Raw genomic sequence first — 22,061 nt, forward strand, 5'->3', positions numbered from 1 at the left:
ATATGTGAGGAGTACATCAGGGTATATGTAATATGTGAGGAGTACATCAGGGTATATGTAATATGTGAGGAATACATCAGGATATATGTAATATGTGAGGAGTACATCAGGGTATATGTAATATGTGAGGAGTACATCAGGGTATATGTAATATGTGAGGAGCACATCAGGGTATATGTAATTTGTGAGGAGTACATCAGGATATATGTAATATGTGAGGAGTACATCAGGGTATATGTAATATGTGAGGAGTACATCAGGGTATATGTAATCTGTGCGGAGTACATCAGGATATATGTAATCTGTGAGGAGTACATCAGGGTATATGTAATATGTGAGGAGTACATCAGGATAAATGTAATATGTGAGGAGTACATCAGGATATATGTAACATGTGAGGAGTACATCAGGATATATGTAATATGTGAGGAGTACATCAGGATATCTGTAATATGTGAGGAGTACATCAGGGTATATGTAATATGTGAGGAGTACATCAGGGTATGTGTAATATGTGAGGAGTACATCAGGATATATGTAATATGTGAGGAGTACATCAGGGTATATGTGAGGAGTACATCAGGATATATGTAATATGTGAGGAGTACATCAGGGTATATGTAATATGTGAGGAGTACATCAGGATATATGTAATATGTGAGGAGTACATCAGGGTATATGTAATATGTGAGGAGTACATCAGGATATATGTAATATGTGAGGAGTACATCAGGGTATATGTAATATGTGAGGAGTACATCAGGATATATGTAATATGTGAGGAGTACATCAGTGTATATGTAATATGTGAGGAGTACATCAGGGTATATGTAATATGTGAGCAGTACATCAGGGTATATGTAATATGTGAGGAGTACATCAGGATATATGTAATATGTGAGGAGGACATCAGGATATATGTAATATGTGAGGAGTACATCAGGGTATATGTAATATGTGAGGAGTACATCAGGGTATATGTAATGTGTGAGGAGTACATCAGGATATATGTAATATGTGAGGAGTACATCAGGGTATATGTAATATGTGAGGAGTACATCAGGATATATGTAATATGTGAGGAGTACATCAGGGTATATGTAATATGTGAGGAGTACATCAGGGTATATGTAATATGTGAGGAGCACATCAGGGTATGTGTAATATGTGAGGAGTACATCAGGATATATGTATTATGTGAGTAGTACATCAGTGTATATGTAATATGTGAGGAGTACATCAGGGTATATGTAATATGTGAGGAGTACATCAGGATATATGTAATATGTGAGGAGTACATCAGGGTATATGTAATATGTGAGGAGTACATCAGGATATATGTAATATGTGAGGAGCACATCAGGGTATATGTAATATGTGAGGAGTACATCAGGGTAGATGTAATATGTGAGGAGTACATCAGGGTATATGTAATATGTGAGGAGTACATCAGGATATATGTAATATGTGAGGAGTACATCAGGGTATATGTGAGGAGTACATCAGGATATATGTAATATGTGAGGAGTACATCAGGATATATGTAATATGTGAGGAGTACATCAGGGTATATGTAATATGTGAGGAGTACATCAGGGTATGTGTAATATGTGAGGAGTACATCAGGATATATGTAATATGTGAGGAGCACATCAGGGTATATGTGAGGAGTACATCAGGATATATGTAATATGTGAGGAGTACATCAGGGTATATGTGAGGAGCACATCAGGATATATGTAATATGTGAGGAGTACATCAGGGTATATGTAATATGTGAGTACATCAGGGTATATGTAATATGTGAGGAGTAAATCAGGATATATGTAATATGTGAGGAGTACATCAGGGTATATGTAATATGTGAGGAGTACATCAGGGTATATGTAATATGTGAGGAGTACATCAGGGTATATGTAATATGTGAGGAGTACATCAGGATATATGTAACATGTGAGGAGTACATCAGGATATATGTAATATGTGAGGAGTACATCAGGATATCTGTAATATGTGAGGAGTACATCAGGATATATGTAATATGTGAGGAGTACATCAGGGTATATGTAATATGTGAGGAGTACATCAGGATATATGTAATATGTGAGGAGTACATCAGGGTATATGTAATATGTGAGGAGTACATCAGGATATATGTAATATGTGAGGAGTACATCAGGGTATATGTAATATGTGAGGAGTACATCAGGATATATGTAATATGTGAGGAGTACATCAGTGTATATGTAATATGTGAGGAGTACATCAGGATATATGTATTATGTGAGGAGTACATCAGGATATATGTAATATGTGAGGAGGACATCAGGATATATGTAATATGTGAGGAGTACATCAGGGTATATGTAATATGTGAGGAGTACATCAGGGTATATGTAATGTGTGAGGAGTACATCAGGGTATATGTAATATGTGAGGAGTACATCAGGATATATGTAATATGTGAGGAGTACATCAGGGTATATGTAATATGTGAGGAGTACATCAGGATATATGTAATATGTGAGGAGTACATCAGGGTATATGTAATATGTGAGGAGTACATCAGGGTATATGTAATATGTGAGGAGCACATCAGGGTATGTGTAATATGTGAGGAGTACATCAGGATATATGTATTATGTGAGTAGTACATCAGTGTATATGTAATATGTGAGGAGTACATCAGGGTATATGTAATATGTGAGGAGTACATCAGGATATATGTAATATGTGAGGAGTACATCAGGGTATATGTAATATGTGAGGAGTACATCAGGATATATGTAATATGTGAGGAGCACATCAGGGTATATGTAATATGTGAGGAGTACATCAGGGTAGATGTAATATGTGAGGAGTACATCAGGGTATATGTAATATGTGAGGAGTACATCAGGATATATGTAATATGTGAGGAGTACATCAGGGTATATGTGAGGAGTACATCAGGATATATGTAATATGTGAGGAGTACATCAGGATATATGTAATATGTGAGGAGTACATCAGGGTATATGTAATATGTGAGGAGTACATCAGGGTATGTGTAATATGTGAGGAGTACATCAGGATATATGTAATATGTGAGGAGCACATCAGGGTATATGTGAGGAGTACATCAGGATATATGTAATATGTGAGGAGTACATCAGGGTATATGTGAGGAGCACATCAGGATATATGTAATATGTGAGGAGTACATCAGGGTATATGTAATATGTGAGTACATCAGGGTATATGTAATATGTGAGGAGTAAATCAGGATATATGTAATATGTGAGGAGTACATCAGGGTATATGTAATATGTGAGGAGTACATCAGGGTATATGTAATATGTGAGGAGTACATCAGGGTATATGTAATATGTGAGGAGTACATCAGGGTATATGTGAGGAGTACATCAGGATATATGTAATATGTGAGGAGTACATCAGTGTATATGTAATATGTGAGGAGTACATCAGTGTATATGTAATATGTGAGGAGTACATCAGGGTATATGTAATATGTGAGGAGTACATCAGGATATATGTAATATGTGAGGAGTACATCAGGGTATATGTAATATGTGAGGAGTACATCAGGATATATGTAATATGTGAGGAGTACATCAGGGTATATGTAATATGTGAGGAGTACATCAGGGTATATGTAATATGTGAGGAATACATCAGGGTATATGTAATATGTGAGGAGTACATCAGGATATATGTAATATGTGAGGAGTACATCAGGGTATATGTAATATGTGAGGAGTACATCAGGGTATATGTAATATGTGAGGAGTACATCAGGGTATATGTAATATGTGAGGAGTACATCAGGATATATGTAATATGTGAGGAGTACATCAGGGTATATGTAATATGTGAGGAGTACATCAGGATATATGTAATATGTGAGGAGCACATCAGGGTATATGTAATATGTGAGGAGTACATCAGGGTAGATGTAATATGTGAGGAGTACATCAGGGTATATGTAATATGTGAGGAGTACATCAGGATATATGTAATATGTGAGGAGTACATCAGGGTATATGTGAGGAGTACATCAGGATATATGTAATATGTGAGGAGTACATCAGGATATATGTAATATGTGAGGAGTACATCAGGGTATATGTAATATGTGAGGAGTACATCAGGGTATGTGTAATATGTGAGGAGTACATCAGGATATATGTAATATGTGAGGAGCACATCAGGGTATATGTGAGGAGTACATCAGGATATATGTAATATGTGAGGAGTACATCAGGGTATATGTGAGGAGCACATCAGGATATATGTAATATGTGAGGAGTACATCAGGGTATATGTAATATGTGAGTACATCAGGGTATATGTAATATGTGAGGAGTAAATCAGGATATATGTAATATGTGAGGAGTACATCAGGGTATATGTAATATGTGAGGAGTACATCAGGGTATATGTAATATGTGAGGAGTACATCAGGGTATATGTAATATGTGAGGAGTACATCAGGATATATGTAACATGTGAGGAGTACATCAGGATATATGTAATATGTGAGGAGTACATCAGGATATCTGTAATATGTGAGGAGTACATCAGGATATATGTAATATGTGAGGAGTACATCAGGGTATATGTAATATGTGAGGAGTACATCAGGATATATGTAATATGTGAGGAGTACATCAGGGTATATGTAATATGTGAGGAGTACATCAGGATATATGTAATATGTGAGGAGTACATCAGGGTATATGTAATATGTGAGGAGTACATCAGGATATATGTAATATGTGAGGAGTACATCAGTGTATATGTAATATGTGAGGAGTACATCAGGATATATGTATTATGTGAGGAGTACATCAGGATATATGTAATATGTGAGGAGGACATCAGGATATATGTAATATGTGAGGAGTACATCAGGGTATATGTAATATGTGAGGAGTACATCAGGGTATATGTAATGTGTGAGGAGTACATCAGGGTATATGTAATATGTGAGGAGTACATCAGGATATATGTAATATGTGAGGAGTACATCAGGGTATATGTAATATGTGAGGAGTACATCAGGATATATGTAATATGTGAGGAGTACATCAGGGTATATGTAATATGTGAGGAGTACATCAGGGTATATGTAATATGTGAGGAGCACATCAGGGTATGTGTAATATGTGAGGAGTACATCAGGATATATGTATTATGTGAGTAGTACATCAGTGTATATGTAATATGTGAGGAGTACATCAGGGTATATGTAATATGTGAGGAGTACATCAGGATATATGTAATATGTGAGGAGTACATCAGGGTATATGTAATATGTGAGGAGTACATCAGGATATATGTAATATGTGAGGAGCACATCAGGGTATATGTAATATGTGAGGAGTACATCAGGGTAGATGTAATATGTGAGGAGTACATCAGGGTATATGTAATATGTGAGGAGTACATCAGGATATATGTAATATGTGAGGAGTACATCAGGGTATATGTGAGGAGTACATCAGGATATATGTAATATGTGAGGAGTACATCAGGATATATGTAATATGTGAGGAGTACATCAGGGTATATGTAATATGTGAGGAGTACATCAGGGTATGTGTAATATGTGAGGAGTACATCAGGATATATGTAATATGTGAGGAGCACATCAGGGTATATGTGAGGAGTACATCAGGATATATGTAATATGTGAGGAGTACATCAGGGTATATGTGAGGAGCACATCAGGATATATGTAATATGTGAGGAGTACATCAGGGTATATGTAATATGTGAGTACATCAGGGTATATGTAATATGTGAGGAGTAAATCAGGATATATGTAATATGTGAGGAGTACATCAGGGTATATGTAATATGTGAGGAGTACATCAGGGTATATGTAATATGTGAGGAGTACATCAGGGTATATGTAATATGTGAGGAGTACATCAGGGTATATGTGAGGAGTACATCAGGATATATGTAATATGTGAGGAGTACATCAGTGTATATGTAATATGTGAGGAGTACATCAGTGTATATGTAATATGTGAGGAGTACATCAGGGTATATGTAATATGTGAGGAGTACATCAGGATATATGTAATATGTGAGGAGTACATCAGGGTATATGTAATATGTGAGGAGTACATCAGGATATATGTAATATGTGAGGAGTACATCAGGGTATATGTAATATGTGAGGAGTACATCAGGGTATATGTAATATGTGAGGAATACATCAGGGTATATGTAATATGTGAGGAGTACATCAGGATATATGTAATATGTGAGGAGTACATCAGGGTATATGTAATATGTGAGGAGTACATCAGGGTATATGTAATATGTGAGGAGTACATCAGGGTATATGTAATATGTGAGGAGTACATCAGGGTATATGTAATATGTGAGGAATACATCAGGATATATGTAATATGTGAGGAGTACATCAGGATATATGTAATATGTGAGGAGTACATCAGGATATATGTAATATGTGCGGAGTACATCAGGCTATATGTAATATGTGAGGAGTACATCAGGGTATATGTAATATGTGAGGAGTACATCAGGGTATATGTAATATGTGAGGAGTACATCAGGATATATGTAATATGTGAGGAGTACATCAGGGTATATGTAATATGTGAGGAGTACATCAGGGTATATGTAATATGTGAGGAGTACATCAGGATATATGTAATATGTGAGAAGTACATCAGGGTATATGTAATATGTGAGGAGTACATCAGGGTATATGTAATATGTGAGGAGTGCATCAGGGTATATGTAATATGTGAGGAGTACATCAGGATATATGTAATATGTGAGGAGTACATCAGGGTATATGTGAGGAGTACATCAGGATATATGTAATATGTGAGGAGTACATCAGGGTATATGTAATATGTGAGGAGTACATCAGGGTATGTGTAATATGTGAGGAGTACATCAGGGTATGTGTAATATGTGAGGAGTACATCAGGGTATATGTGAGGAGTACATCAGGATATATGTAATATGTGAGGAGTACATCAGGGTATATGTAATATGTGAGTACATCAGGGTATATGTAATATGTGAGGAGTACATCAGGATATATGAATATGTGAGGAGTACATCAGTGTATATGTAATATGTGAGGAGTACATCAGGGTATATGTAATATGTGAGGAGTACATCAGGATATATGTAATATGTGAGGAGTACATCAGGGTATATGTAATATGTGAGGAGTACATCAGGGTATATGTAATATGTGAGGAGTACATCAGGGTATATGTAATATGTGAGGAGTACATCAGGGTATATGTGAGGAGTACATCAGGATATATGTAATATGTGAGGAGTACATCAGTGTATATGTAATATGTGAGGAGTACATCAGTGTATATGTAATATGTGAGGAGTACATCAGGGTATATGTAATATGTGAGGAGTACATCAGGATATATGTAATATGTGAGGAGTACATCAGGATATATGTAATATGTGAGGAGTACATCAGGATATATGTAATATGTGAGGAGTACATCAGGGTATATGTAATATGTGAGGAGTACATCAGGATATATGTAATATGTGAGGAGTACATCAGGGTATATGTAATATGTGAGGAGTACATCAGGATATATGTAATATGTGAGGAGCACATCAGGGTATATGTAATATGTGAGGAGTACATCAGGGTATGTGTAATATGTGAGGAGTACATCAGGATATATGTATTATGTGAGTAGTACATCAGTGTATATGTAATATGTGAGGAGTACATCAGGATATATGTAATATGTGAGGAGTACATCAGGGTATATGTAATATGTGAGGAGTACATCAGGATATATGTAATATGTGAGGAGTACATCAGGGTATATGTAATATGTGAGGAGTACATCAGGATATATGTAATATGTGAGGAGTACATCAGGATATATGTAATATGTGAGGAGTACATCAGGGTATATGTAATATGTGAGGAGTACATCAGGATATATGTAATATGTGAGGAGTACATCAGGGTATATGTAATATGTGAGGAGTACATCAGGATATATGTAATATGTGAGGAGTACATCAGGGTATATGTAATATGTGAGGAGTGCATCAGGGTATATGTAATATGTGAGGAGTACATCAGGATATATGTAATATGTGAGGAGTACATCAGGGTATATGTGAGGAGTACATCAGGATATATGTAATATGTGAGGAGTACATCAGGATATATGTAATATGTGAGGAGTACATCAGGGTATATGTAATATGTGAGGAGTACATCAGGGTATGTGTAATATGTGAGGAGTACATCAGGGTATGTGTAATATGTGAGGAGTACATCAGGGTATATGTGAGGAGTACATCAGGATATATGTAATATGTGAGGAGTACATCAGGGTATATGTAATATGTGAGTACATCAGGGTATATGTAATATGTGAGGAGTACATCAGGATATATGTAATATGTGAGGAGTACATCAGTGTATATGTAATATGTGAGGAGTACATCAGGGTATATGTAATATGTGAGGAGTACATCAGGATATATGTAATATGTGAGGAGTACATCAGGGTATATGTAATATGTGAGGAGTACATCAGGGTATATGTAATATGTGAGGAGTACATCAGGGTATATGTAATATGTGAGGAGTACATCAGGGTATATGTAATATGTGAGGAGTACATCAGGGTATATGTAATATGTGAGGAGTACATCGGGATATATGTAATATGTGAGGAGTACATCGGGGTATATGTAATATGTGAGGAGTACATCAGGATATATGTAATATGTGAGGAGTACATCAGGGTATATGTAATATGTGAGGAGTACATCAGTGTATATGTAATATGTGAGGAGTACATCAGTGTATATGTAATATGTGAGGAGTACATCAGGGTATATGTAATATGTGAGGAGTACATCAGGATATATGTAATATGTGAGGAGTACATCAGGATATATGTAATATGTGAGGAGTACATCAGGATATATGTAATATGTGAGGAGTACATCAGGGTATATGTAATATGTGAGGAGTACATCAGGATATATGTAATATGTGAGGAGTACATCAGGGTATATGTAATTTGTGAGGAGTACATCAGGATATATGTAATATGTGAGGAGCACATCAGGGTATATGTAATATGTGAGGAGTACATCAGGGTATGTGTAATATGTGAGGAGTACATCAGGATATATGTATTATGTGAGTAGTACATCAGTGTATATGTAATATGTGAGGAGTACATCAGGATATATGTAATATGTGAGGAGTACATCAGGGTATATGTAATATGTGAGGAGTACATCAGGATATATGTAATATGTGAGGAGTACATCAGGGTATATGTAATATGTGAGGAGTACATCAGGATATATGTAATATGTGAGGAGTACATCAGGATATATGTAATATGTGAGGAGTACATCAGGGTATATGTAATATGTGAGGAGTACATCAGGATATATGTAATATGTGAGGAGTACATCAGGGTATATGTAATATGTGAGGAGTACATCAGGATATATGTAATATGTGAGGAGTACATCAGGGTATATGTAATATGTGAGGAGTACATCAGGATATATGTAATATGTGAGGAGTACATCAGGATATATGTAATATGTGCGGAGTACATCAGGATATATGTAATATGTGAGGAGTACATCAGGGTATATGTAATATGTGAGGAGTACATCAGGGTATATGTAATATGTGAGGAGTACATCAGGGTATATGTAATATGTGAGGAGTACATCAGGGTATATGTAATATGTGAGGAGCACATCAGGATATATGTAATATGTGAGGAGGACATCAGGGTATATGTAATATGTGAGGAGTACATCAGGGTATATGTAATATGTGAGGAGTACATCAGGATATATGTAATATGTGAGGAGTACATCAGGATATATGTAATATGTGAGGAGTACATCAGGGTATATGTAATATGTGAGGAGTACATCAGGATATATGTAATATGTGAGGAGTACATCAGGGTATATGTAATATGTGAGGAGTACATCAGGATATATGTAATATGTGAGGAGTACATCAGGGTATATGTAATATGTGAGGAGTACATCAGGATATATGTAATATGTGAGGAGTACATCAGGATATATGTAATATGTGCGGAGTACATCAGGATATATGTAATATGTGAGGAGTACATCAGGGTATATGTAATATGTGAGGAGTACATCAGGGTATATGTAATATGTGAGGAGTACATCAGGGTATATGTAATATGTGAGGAGTACATCAGGGTATATGTAATATGTGAGGAGCACATCAGGATATATGTAATATGTGAGGAGGACATCAGGGTATATGTAATATGTGAGGAGTACATCAGTGTATATATAATATGTGAGGAGTACATCAGGGTATATGTAATATGTGAGGAGTACATCAGGGTATATGTAATATGTGAGGAGTACATCAGGATATATGTAATATGTGAGGAGTACATCAGGATATATGTAATATGTGAGGAGTACATCAGGGTATATGTAATATGTGAGGAGTACATCAGGGTATATGTAATATGTGAGGAGTACATCAGGATATATGTAATATGTGAGAAGTACATCAGGGTATATGTAATATGTGAGGAGTACATCAGGGTATATGTAATATGTGAGGAGTGCATCAGGGTATATGTAATATGTGAGGAGTACATCAGGATATATGTAATATGTGAGGAGTACATCAGGGTATATGTGAGGAGTACATCAGGATATATGTAATATGTGAGGAGTACATCAGGATATATGTAATATGTGAGGAGTACATCAGGGTATATGTAATATGTGAGGAGTACATCAGGGTATGTGTAATATGTGAGGAGTACATCAGGGTATGTGTAATATGTGAGGAGTACATCAGGGTATATGTGAGGAGTACATCAGGATATATGTAATATGTGAGGAGTACATCAGGGTATATGTAATATGTGAGTACATCAGGGTATATGTAATATGTGAGGAGTACATCAGGATATATGTAATATGTGAGGAGTACATCAGTGTATATGTAATATGTGAGGAGTACATCAGGGTATATGTAATATGTGAGGAGTACATCAGGATATATGTAATATGTGAGGAGTACATCAGGGTATATGTAATATGTGAGGAGTACATCAGGGTATATGTAATATGTGAGGAGTACATCAGGGTATATGTGAGGAGTACATCAGGATATATGTAATATGTGAGGAGAACATCAGTGTATATGTAATATGTGAGGAGTACATCAGTGTATATGTAATATGTGAGGAGTACATCAGGATATATGTAATATGTGAGGAGTACATCAGGGTATATGTAATATGTGAGGAGTACATCAGGATATATGTAATATGTGAGGAGTACATCAGGGTATATGTAATATGTGAGGAGTACATCAGGGTATATGTAATATGTGAGGAATACATCAGGGTATATGTAATATGTGAGGAGTACATCAGGATATATGTAATATGTGAGGAGTACATCAGGATATATGTAATATGTGAGGAGTACATCAGGGTATATGTAATATGTGAGGAGTACATCAGGATATATGTAATATGTGAGGAGCACATCAGGGTATATGTAATATGTGAGGAGTACATCAGGGTATGTGTAATATGTGAGGAGTACATCAGGATATATGTATTATGTGAGTAGTACATCAGTGTATATGTAATATGTGAGGAGTACATCAGGATATATGTAATATGTGCGGAGTACATCAGGATATATGTAATATGTGAGGAGTACATCAGGGTATATGTAATATGTGAGGAGTACATCAGGGTATATGTGAGGAGTACATCAGGGTATATGTAATATGTGAGGAGCACATCAGGGTATATGTAATATGTGAGGAGTACATCAGTGTATATATAATATGTGAGGAGTACATCAGGATATATGTAATATGTGAGGGGTATATCAGGGTATATGTAATATGTGAGGAGTACATCAGGGTATATGTAATATGTGAGGAGTACATCAGGGTATATGTAATATGTGAGGAGTACATCAGGATATATGTAATATGTGAGGAGTACATCCGGATATATGTAATATGTGAGGAGTACATCAGGGTATATGTAATATGTGAGGAGTACATCAGGGTATATGTAATATGTGAGGAGTACATCAGGGTATATGTAATATGTGAGGAGTACATCAGGATATATGTAATATGTGAGGAGTACATCAGGGTATATGTAATATGTGAGGAGTACATCAGGGTATATATAATATGTGAGGAGTACATCAGGATATATGTAATATGTGAGGAGTACATCAGGGTATATGTAATATGTGAGGAGTACATCAGGGTATATGTAATATGTGAGGAATACATCAGGATATATGTAATATGTGAGGAGTACATCAGGATATATGTAATATGTGAGGAGTACATCAGGGTATATGTAATATGTGAGGAGTACATCAGGGTATATGTAATATGTGAGGAGTACATCAGGGTATGTGTAATATGTGAGGAGTACATCAGGGTATATGTAATATGTGAGGAGTACATCAGGATATATGTAATATGTGAGGAGTACATCAGGATATATGTAATATGTGAGGAGTACATCAGGGTATATGTAATATGTGAGGAGTACATCAGGGTATATGTAATATGTGAGGAGTACATCAGGGTATATGTAATATGTGAGGAGTACATCAGGGTATATGTAATATGTGAGGAGTACATCAGGGTATATGTAATATGTGAGGAGTACATCAGGGTATATGTAATATGTGAGGAGTACATCAGGGTATATGTAATATGTGAGGAGTACATCAGGGTATATGTAATATGTTAGGAGTACATCAGGGTATATGTAATATGTGAGGAGTACATCAGGATATATGTAATATGTGAGGGGTACATCAGGGTATATGTAATATGTGAGGAGTACATCAGGATATATGTAATATGTGAGGAGTACATCAGGGTATATGTAATATGGGAGGAGTACATCAGGGTATATGTAATATGTGAGGAGTACATCAGGGTATATGTAATATGTGAGGAGTACATCAGGGTATATGTAATATGTGAGGAGTACATCAGGGTATATGTAATCTGTGCGGAGTACATCAGGGTATATGTAAGCTGTGTGGAGTACATCAGGATATATGTAATATGTGAGGAGTACATCAGGGTATATGTAATATGTGAGGAGTACATCAGGGTATATGTAAGCTGTGAGGAGTACATCAGGGTATATGTAATATGTGTGGAGTACATCAGGGTATATGTAATATGTGAGGAGTACATCAGGGTATATGTAATATGTGAGGAGTACATCAGGGTATATGTAATATGTGAGGAGTACATCAGGGTATATGTAATATGTGCGGAGTACATCAGGATATGTAATATGTGAGGAGTACATCAGGGTATATGTAATATGTGAGGAGTACATCAGGGTATATGTAATCTGTGCGGAGTACATCAGGGTATATGTAATATGTGAGGAGTACATCAGGATATATGTAATATGTGAGGAGTACATCAGGGTATATGTAATATGTGAGGAGTACATCAGGGTATATGTAATATGTGAGGAGTACATCAGGATATATGTAATATGTGAGGAGTACATCAGGGTATATGTAAGCTGTGAGGAGTACATCAGGGTATATGTAATATGTGAGGAGTACATCAGGGTATATGTAATATGTGAGGAGTACATCAGGGTATATGTAATATGTGAGGAGTACATCAGGGTATATGTAATGTGTGAGGAGTACATCAGGATATATGTAATGTGTGAGGAGTACATCAGGATATATGTAATATGTGAGGAGTACATCAGGGTATATGTAATATATGAGGAGTACATCAGGATATATGTAATATGTGAGGAGTACATCAGGATATATGTAATATGTGAGGAGTACATCAGGATATATGTAATATGTGAGGAGTACATCAGGATATATGTAATATGTCAGGAGTACATCAGGATGTATGTAATATGTGAGGAGTACATCAGGGTATATGTAATATGTGAGGAGTACATCAGGGTATATGTAATATGTGAGGAGTACATCAGGGTATATGTAATATGTGAGGAGTACATCAGGATATATGTAATATGTGAGGAGTACATCAGGGTATATGTAATATGTGAGGAGTACATCAGGATATATGTAATATGTGAGGAGTACATCAGGATATATGTAATATGTCAGGAGTACATCAGGATGTATGTAATATGTGAGGAGTACATCAGGGTATATGTAATATGTGAGGAGTACATCAGGGTATATGTAATATGTGAGGAGTACATCAGGGTATATGTAATATGTGAGGAGTACATCAGGATATATGTAATATGTGAGGAGTACATCAGGATATATGTAATATGTGAGGAGTACATCAGGATATATGTAATATGTGGGGAGAACATCAGGGTATATGTAATATGTGAGGAGTACATCAGGGTATATGTAATATGTGAGGAGTACATCAGGGTATATGTAATATGTGAGGAGTACATCAGGGTATATGTAATATGTGAGGAGTACATCAGGGTATATGTAATATATGAGGAGTACATCAGGATATATGTAATATGTGAGGAGTACATCAGGATATATGTAATATGTGAGGAGTACATCAGGATATATGTAATATGTGAGGAGTACATCAGGATATATGTAATATGTCAGGAGTACATCAGGATGTATGTAATATGTGAGGAGTACATCAGGGTATATGTAATATGTGAGGAGTACATCAGGGTATATGTAATATGTGAGGAGTACATCAGGGTATATGTAATATGTGAGGAGTACATCAGGATATATGTAATATGTGAGGAGTACATCAGGGTATATGTAATATGTGAGGAGTACATCAGGATATATGTAATATGTGAGGAGTACATCAGGGTATATGTAATATGTGAGAAGTACATCAGGATATATGTAATATGTGAGGAGTACATCAGGGTATATGTAATATGTGAGGAATACATCAGGGTATAATAAGAGGGTATAATAGTGGGGTAAATAAATAATAACCCGCAGATATGTGGGGCCGGTGTCGCACTAATAAATGGTGCCCGATTTTGTCCGTATTTGGAACACTTCTTACATTTTTCATCGCCATATTCTAAGAACCAGAACTTCATTTTTTCTCCTCCGGAGCTGTGGGAGGTCTTTTTTTTTTTTGCTGGTCATGTTGTAGATTTTGTTGGTACGGTTTTGGGGTAAATGCGACTTTTTGTTCACTTTTTATTCTGTTTTATGAGGGGTGGTGACAAAAAATAGCGATTCTGGCATTGTTGTTTATTAAGTTTTTTTGCGGTGTTCACCGTGTGGGAAAAATAACATTATAGTTTTATAGTTTTCATTTTTTTTCTATAATAAAATACCTATTATAGAAAAAAAGGCTGTTTGTTTTTTTTTAACTTGAAACTTTTATTTTTACACTTTTATTCAACATTTTTCTTGTTGTTTTTTTTTGTCCTCTAGGGGACTTGAGGTCCTGCACTTCTGGTCTTTACTACAATACATTGCACTACCCACGTAGTGCAATGCATTAGAGCTGTCAGTTATTCGCTGACAACAAGCCTATTAGACCCCGCCTCCGGGTGGGGCCTAATTGGCTTCCATACGTTTTAGACCAGGAGGCCATTGTTAGGCCTCCAGGTGCCATAGCAGCGTTCAGCAAAACTGTGCATCGCAGCGATGCCGATCGGCTAAAAAACACTCTTGATCGCGGCATCTAAGGAGTTAATGGCAGAGAACGGAGCTAGCTCCGGTCCCTGCCATTGCGCCACGGTGTCAGCTGTAACATACAGCTGACACCGGCAGGTGATGTCGCAGGCTTAGCTTCTGAGCCTGCACCTTCTTGCTTCTGGGGACGGAAACCTTTTAGACCCCGTCTCCGGGCAGGACCTCACAGACTTCCGTAATTGGCAGACAGGAGGCCAATGTTAGGCCTCTGGCCTGCCGGAGCAGTCATCGGAAAATTGTGATTACATCGCTTGGCTCCAATATTTTGGTGAAACCCCATAGATGCAGCGTTCGCTTTTGAGCGTTGCATTTTAGGGGTTAATCGGCCGGATCGGCGATGGTGTGGTCTCTGCTTCTGAGCCCGCACCATCATCGACGCGTACTATTATAATGTTGCTTTGCCATAAGATCTTGGCAACAGCAATGAAATAGTACGTGACAAGTCGCCATATGAGTAGTGCGTGCAGATGAGTGCGTGTGTGCGTGAGGAGGAGTGCGTGAGGAGGACTGCGTGTGGAGGAGTGCACGAGGAACTGTGCATGAGGATGAATATGAGGATGAGCGGACGAGGAGGAGTGCGTGAGGATGAATATGAGGATGAATGCGTGAGAAGGAGTGAATGAGGATGAATATGAGGAGGAGTTCGCGAGGAGGAGTGCGTGAGAATAAATATGAGGAGTGCATGAGGAGGAATGCGTGAGGATGAATATGAGGAGGAGGAGCTGCGTGAGGAGGAGTATGAGGATGAGTATGTAGAGGAGTGTGAGGAGGAGTGTGTGAGGATGAGTTTGAGGAGGAGTGCGCGAAGAGGAGTGCGTGAGAATAAATATGAGGAGGAGTGCGTGAGAAGGTGTGCGTGAGAATGTATATGAGGATGAGTGCATGAGGATGAGTTTGAGGAGGAGTGCATGAGGATGAGTTTGAGGATGAGTGCGCGAGGAGGAGTGTGCGAGAATAAATATAAGGAGGAGTGTGTGAGGAGGAGCGCGTGAGGATGAATATGAGGAGGAGTGCGTGAGGAGGAGTGTGAGGATGAATACGTGGAGGACTGCGTGAGGAGGAGTGTGAGGATGAATATGTGGAGGAGTGCTTGAGGAGGAGTGTGTGAAGATGAATATGAGGATGAGTATGTGAGGACTGCGCGCGAGGAGGAGTGCGTACGTGCGGAGGAGTGCGCGAGGAGCTGTGGATGAGGATGAATATGAGGAGGAGCTGCGGGAGGAGGAGTGTGAGAATGAATATGTGGAGGACTCTGTGAGGAGGAGTGTGTGAGGATGAATATGAGTAGGAGTGCGTGAGGATGAGTTTGAGAAGGAGTGCGTGAAGTGGAGTGTGTGAAAATAATTATGAGGAGTGCGTGTGGAGGAATGCGTGATTATGAATATGAGGAGGAGGAGCTGCGTGAGGAGGAGTGTGAGGATGAATATGTAGAGGAGTGTGTGAGGAGGAGTGTGTGAGGATGATTATGTGGAGGAGTGCGTGAGGAGGAGTGCGTGAGAATAAATATGAGGAGGAGTGCGTGAGGAGGAGTGCGTGAGAATAAATATGAGGAGGAGTGCGTGCGTGCGGAGGAGTGAGTGCATGCGGAGGAGTGCGCGCGGAGCTGTGCATGAGGATGAATATGAGGAGGAGCTGCGTGAGGAGGAGTGTGTGAGGATGAATATGTGGAGGAGTGCGTGAGGAGGAGTGCGTGAGGAGGAGTGTGTGAGGATGAATATGTGGATGAGTGCGCGAGGAGTGTGTGAGGATGAATATGAGGATGAGTGCGCGAGGAGTGCGTGAGGATGAATATGAGGAGGAGTGCGTGAGGATGAGTTTGAGGAGGAGTTCGCGAGGAGGAGTGCGTGAGAATAAATATGAGGAGTGCATGAGGAGGAATGCGTAAGGATGAATATGAGGAGGAGGAGCTGCGTGAGGAGGAGTGTGAGGATGAATATGCAGAGGAGTGTGTGAGGATGAGTTTGAGGAGGAGTGCGCGAAGAGAAGTGCGTGAGAATAAATATGAGGAAGAGTGCGTGAGGAGGAGTGCGTGAGGATCACTATGAGGAGGAGTGCGTGAGGAGGAGTGTGAGGATGAATATGAGGTGGAGTGCATGAAGAGGAGTGCGTGAGGAGGAGTGCGCGAGGAGGAGTGCATGAGGAGGAGTGCCTGAGGTTAAATATGAGGATGAGTGCGTGAGAAGGAGTGCGTGAGGATTAATATGAGGAGGAGTGCGTGAGGATGAATATGTGGAGGAGTATGTGGAGGAGGAGTGTGTGAGGATGAATATGTGGAGGAGTGTGTGAGGAGGAGTGCGTGAGGAGGAGTGCGTGAGGAGGAGTGCGCGAGAAGCAGTGCATGAGGAGGAATATGAGGATGAGCGCGTGAGGATGAATATGAGGATGAGTGAGTGAGAAGCAGTGCGTGAGGAAGAATATGTGGAGGAGTGCGTGAGGAGGAGCACATGAGTATGAATATGAGGATGAGTACGTGAGGAGTGCGTGAGGATGAATATGAGGAGGAGTGCGTGAGGAGGAGTGTTTGAGGATGAGCGCGTTAGGATGAATATGAGGATGAGTGAATGAGGATGAATATGAGGATGAATGCGTGTGGAGGAGTGCGTGTGGAGGAGTTAGTGAGGAGGAGTGTGTGAGGAGGAGTGCGTGAGGAGGAGGAGTGCGCGCGGAGGAGTGCCTGAGGTCAGAAGTACAAGGACGGGTGTGAGGAGATGTGAACATTTGAATGGATATAACAGGACGGGTCTCACCTGGCTCCACACGCTGAATTTATTGTCCTTGAAATCCTGGGAAACTGGGAAGCAAAATAACGTGATTCAGTTACCGGAAAATCATGAAAAAGCTATGAAAAGTGCCAGTAACGAGGCCCCTCCCACTGGTAATGAGGCCCCTCCCACTGGTAATTAGGCCCCTCCCACTGGTAATTAGGCCCCTCCCACTGGTAATCACATATTCATGCACATGACCGTAGATTTTATCTGTGATTATAGACTCATTTCTATGGACGATGGACACGTTCCTGTATATGTACGGGAAGGGGTCCGGGCTGTAGAAATCTTCCGGAAATAATAGGACACGTCATATTTTTGATTTTTCTTTATGGACCGCGCTTACATACTTTATAATGGGAGCACGGCCCGCAAATGTGGACGTCTCTCTGCGACTGGCCGTAGCCGTAATCACGGACCGTGTGCTGAGGTCTTAAGGACCAAGCCCAATACGGTGTCCATGACGGCAGGAACGTTTTTCATTGTGCCCGCTTTCCGTCATACATCTTTCTTTTTGAGTGTCGCTCTGAGAGTTTTGTGTTTGCGGGACGAGTTGCAGAATTTTTAGGCATCACCTTCAGGTTCACCTTTAATAACACGTTTATTGCGCGGGTTGTTACGGGGATAATAAATACGTGTGCACCGATTACTTTTTAGGACTTTTTCCATTGAATAAATATTGTTCATTGTGATTTTCACATTTTATTAGACGATGAATTCTTTTTTATGGTCCTATCAGGAGCCTTTTATAACTGTAGTGTAATATTGTGCTGCGGAGTTGTAGTAAATATGATGAAGCCGGTATACGCTGCGGGAAGGGGCTGCCACTATCGGGGAGGGTTCATGTGTTCCTGTGCTAATCATGAAGGAGAATTTCCACTGTAGTGATATCTGGGAACGTCGCCATCAAAAGTGTCTACTCACAACAGGCCGGAGAATGAGGGCAAGCAACCTCTTGACCGCGCTCGGCATCCTAAGGAGAAGAAGAAAGTCCTCCAGATTGGGGTCCACAACGTTGTTCTCACTGACGGGAATAGAAGACACAGGGAGGTTATGTGTATGACACCGACACACGTGGGGTTCTCTGTGGCGGTAATATGGGGCCGGTAGATTCGATACATCATCCCGCCATCTTTTCTTCAGTGATGTTGGACATGATATCAGGGCTGTTTTTACAAGATCCTTCTACTGCTCGATCACGGCATCGGCCTCTAGCAATAAAATGGCGGCTTTGTCCCAGGAAGAAGACTGTCCACCCAAACGCATCTACATAAACACCTTCCCCTAAACGTATGTGCACCCCAGTGTATGACCCCCGAACATATACAAAACACATACAACTTGTCTGCGAGAATTCTCCCTCCGTCTCCAAGCATCAGCTTAAAGGATATCGCCAACATGTTGTCCACCCGCGGGGGGTTAAATGGGATGAGCTGAGGGCAAATAGAAGAGTGAAATAAGTTATGGTCACAAACAAGTAATTTATATCTGAGATGAATGTCTCCATGAAGTGCTGGTACCTTTAGTCTGGAGGATGCAGATAAAGCGCGCCCCATGTCTCTGGGACTACTGACCTAGGACATCCTGAGCACCGGGACCCCCTCCCCCAGTCTGGAACAGTCACATGAGAAAACAAATCTTCAGATTCTACAAAATCTCTGAATACAGAACTGTTGACTATTAAGAGGTTAATTAGCGAGGCTTTCATGGTGGTAAATCTAACCCAAAATATGTGATCACCCGTTAGCAGCTTTGTGGGTGTCCAATCCAGTTGTATGAGGACCGGGAGCAGGCAGCGCTTATCAGACCCAGTGCAGTCAGTTGTCCTTCCATCCCCCAACTTCCCATTCCCCATGATTGCTCTCTGGGGACTTCTGAACGACTAATTCTTAAACCAATTGTCTGCTCCAGTGATGACCATAGTAGTGTCTGCTCCAGTGATGACCATAGTAGTGTCTGCTCCAGTGATGACCATAGTAGTGTCTGCTCCAGTGATGACCATAGAAGTGTCTGCTCCAGTGATGACCATAGTAGTGTCTGCTCCAGTGATGACCATAGAAGTGTCTGCTCCAGTGATGACCATAGTAGTGTCTTCTCCAGTAATGAACATAGTAGTGTCACAGCAGTGTCTGCTCCAGTGATGACCATAGTATTGTCACAGCATTGTCTGCTCCAGTGATGACCATAGTAGTGTCACAGCAATGTCTGCTCCAGTGATGACCATAGTAGTGTCATACCAGTGTCTACTCCAGTGATGACCATAGTAGTGTCACAGCAGTGTCTGATCCAGTGATGACCATAATAGTCTCATACAAGAGTCTGCTCTAGTGATGACCATAGTAGTCTCATAGCAATGTCTGCTCCAGTGATGACCAAAGTAGTATCACAGCAATGTCTGCTCCAGTGATGACCATAGTAGTGTCATACCAGTGTCTGCTCCAGTGATGACCATAGTAGTGTCTGCGCCAGTGAAGACCATAGTAGTGTCTGCTCCAGTGATGACCGTAGTAGTGTCATACAAGTGTCTGCTCCAGTGATCACCTAGTAGTGTCTGGTCCAGTGATGACCATAGTAGTTAGATTCTCAGGATAAATGCCAGAGGCTATATGTGCGACGTCAACGTTTCGGTCGTAAGACCTTCGTCGGGCACTGAGCCGTACTGTGGACTGGATTGATATGAATCTATATTGCGTTGTAGCGCTGCTATGAATCGTATTCGGCGGCTTACCGCTCTTCACGACCGAAACGTTGACGTCGCACATATAGCCTCTGGCATTTATCCTGAGAATCTAATAAATATAATTTTTGAAACACAAGCAAGGTGTGCCGACTACAATTCTTAACCTACATCCGGGTTGGGACCCTACCTCGAGCACCCAAAGATACCGGTGCTATCTGAACACAACCATAGATGACCATAGTAGTGTCATACCAGTGTCTGCTCCAGTGATGACCATAGTAGTGTCATAGCAGTGTCTGCTCCAGGGATGACCATAGTAGTGTCATACAAGTGTCTGCTCCAGTGATGAGCATAGTAGTGTCATACCAGTGCCTGATCCAGTGATGACCATAGTAGTGTCTTACCAGTGTCTGCTCCAGTTATAACCATAGTAGTGTCTGCTCCACTGGTGACCATAGTAGTGTCATACTAGTGTCTGCTCCAGTGATGACCATAGTAGTGTCATAGCAATGTCTGCTCCAGTGATGATTATAGTAGTGTCATACCAGTGTCTGTTCCAGTGATGAACATAGAAGTGTCTGCTCCAGTGATGACCATAGTAGTGTCATACCAGTGTCTTCTCCAGTGATGACCATAGTAGTGTCTGCTCCAGTGATAACCATAGTAGTGTCATACCAGTGTCTGCTCCAGTGATGACCATAGTAGTGTCATAGCAATGTCTGCTCCAGTGATGATTATAGTAGTGTCATACCAGTGTCTGTACCAGTGATGAACATAGAAGTGTCTGCTCCAGTGATGACCATAGTAGTGTCATACCAGTGTCTGCTCCAGTGATGACCATAGTAGTG

The 22,061-nt window shown here is 39.7% G+C and overlaps 1 protein-coding gene across 2 annotated transcripts in view; it reads right to left on the reverse strand.

Moving 5' to 3' along the window:
* LOC142657511 (vitamin D3 hydroxylase-associated protein-like) overlaps nt 1–22,061 on the reverse strand; it is a 124,964-nt gene that overhangs the window by 28,687 nt on the left and 74,216 nt on the right. For both annotated transcript variants that reach the window (XM_075832547.1, XM_075832546.1), the window contains exons 9-11: nt 19,872–19,966; nt 19,458–19,557; nt 18,516–18,559 (exon numbers count right to left, since the gene is read on the reverse strand). In XM_075832547.1, the coding sequence (XP_075688662.1) occupies nt 18,516–18,559; nt 19,458–19,557; nt 19,872–19,966 (239 nt within the window). The remainder of the gene's footprint in view (nt 1–18,515; nt 18,560–19,457; nt 19,558–19,871; nt 19,967–22,061) is intronic.

Source organism: Rhinoderma darwinii, chromosome 7, assembly GCF_050947455.1.
Source record: "Rhinoderma darwinii isolate aRhiDar2 chromosome 7, aRhiDar2.hap1, whole genome shotgun sequence".
Taxonomy (NCBI): domain Eukaryota; kingdom Metazoa; phylum Chordata; class Amphibia; order Anura; family Rhinodermatidae; genus Rhinoderma; species Rhinoderma darwinii.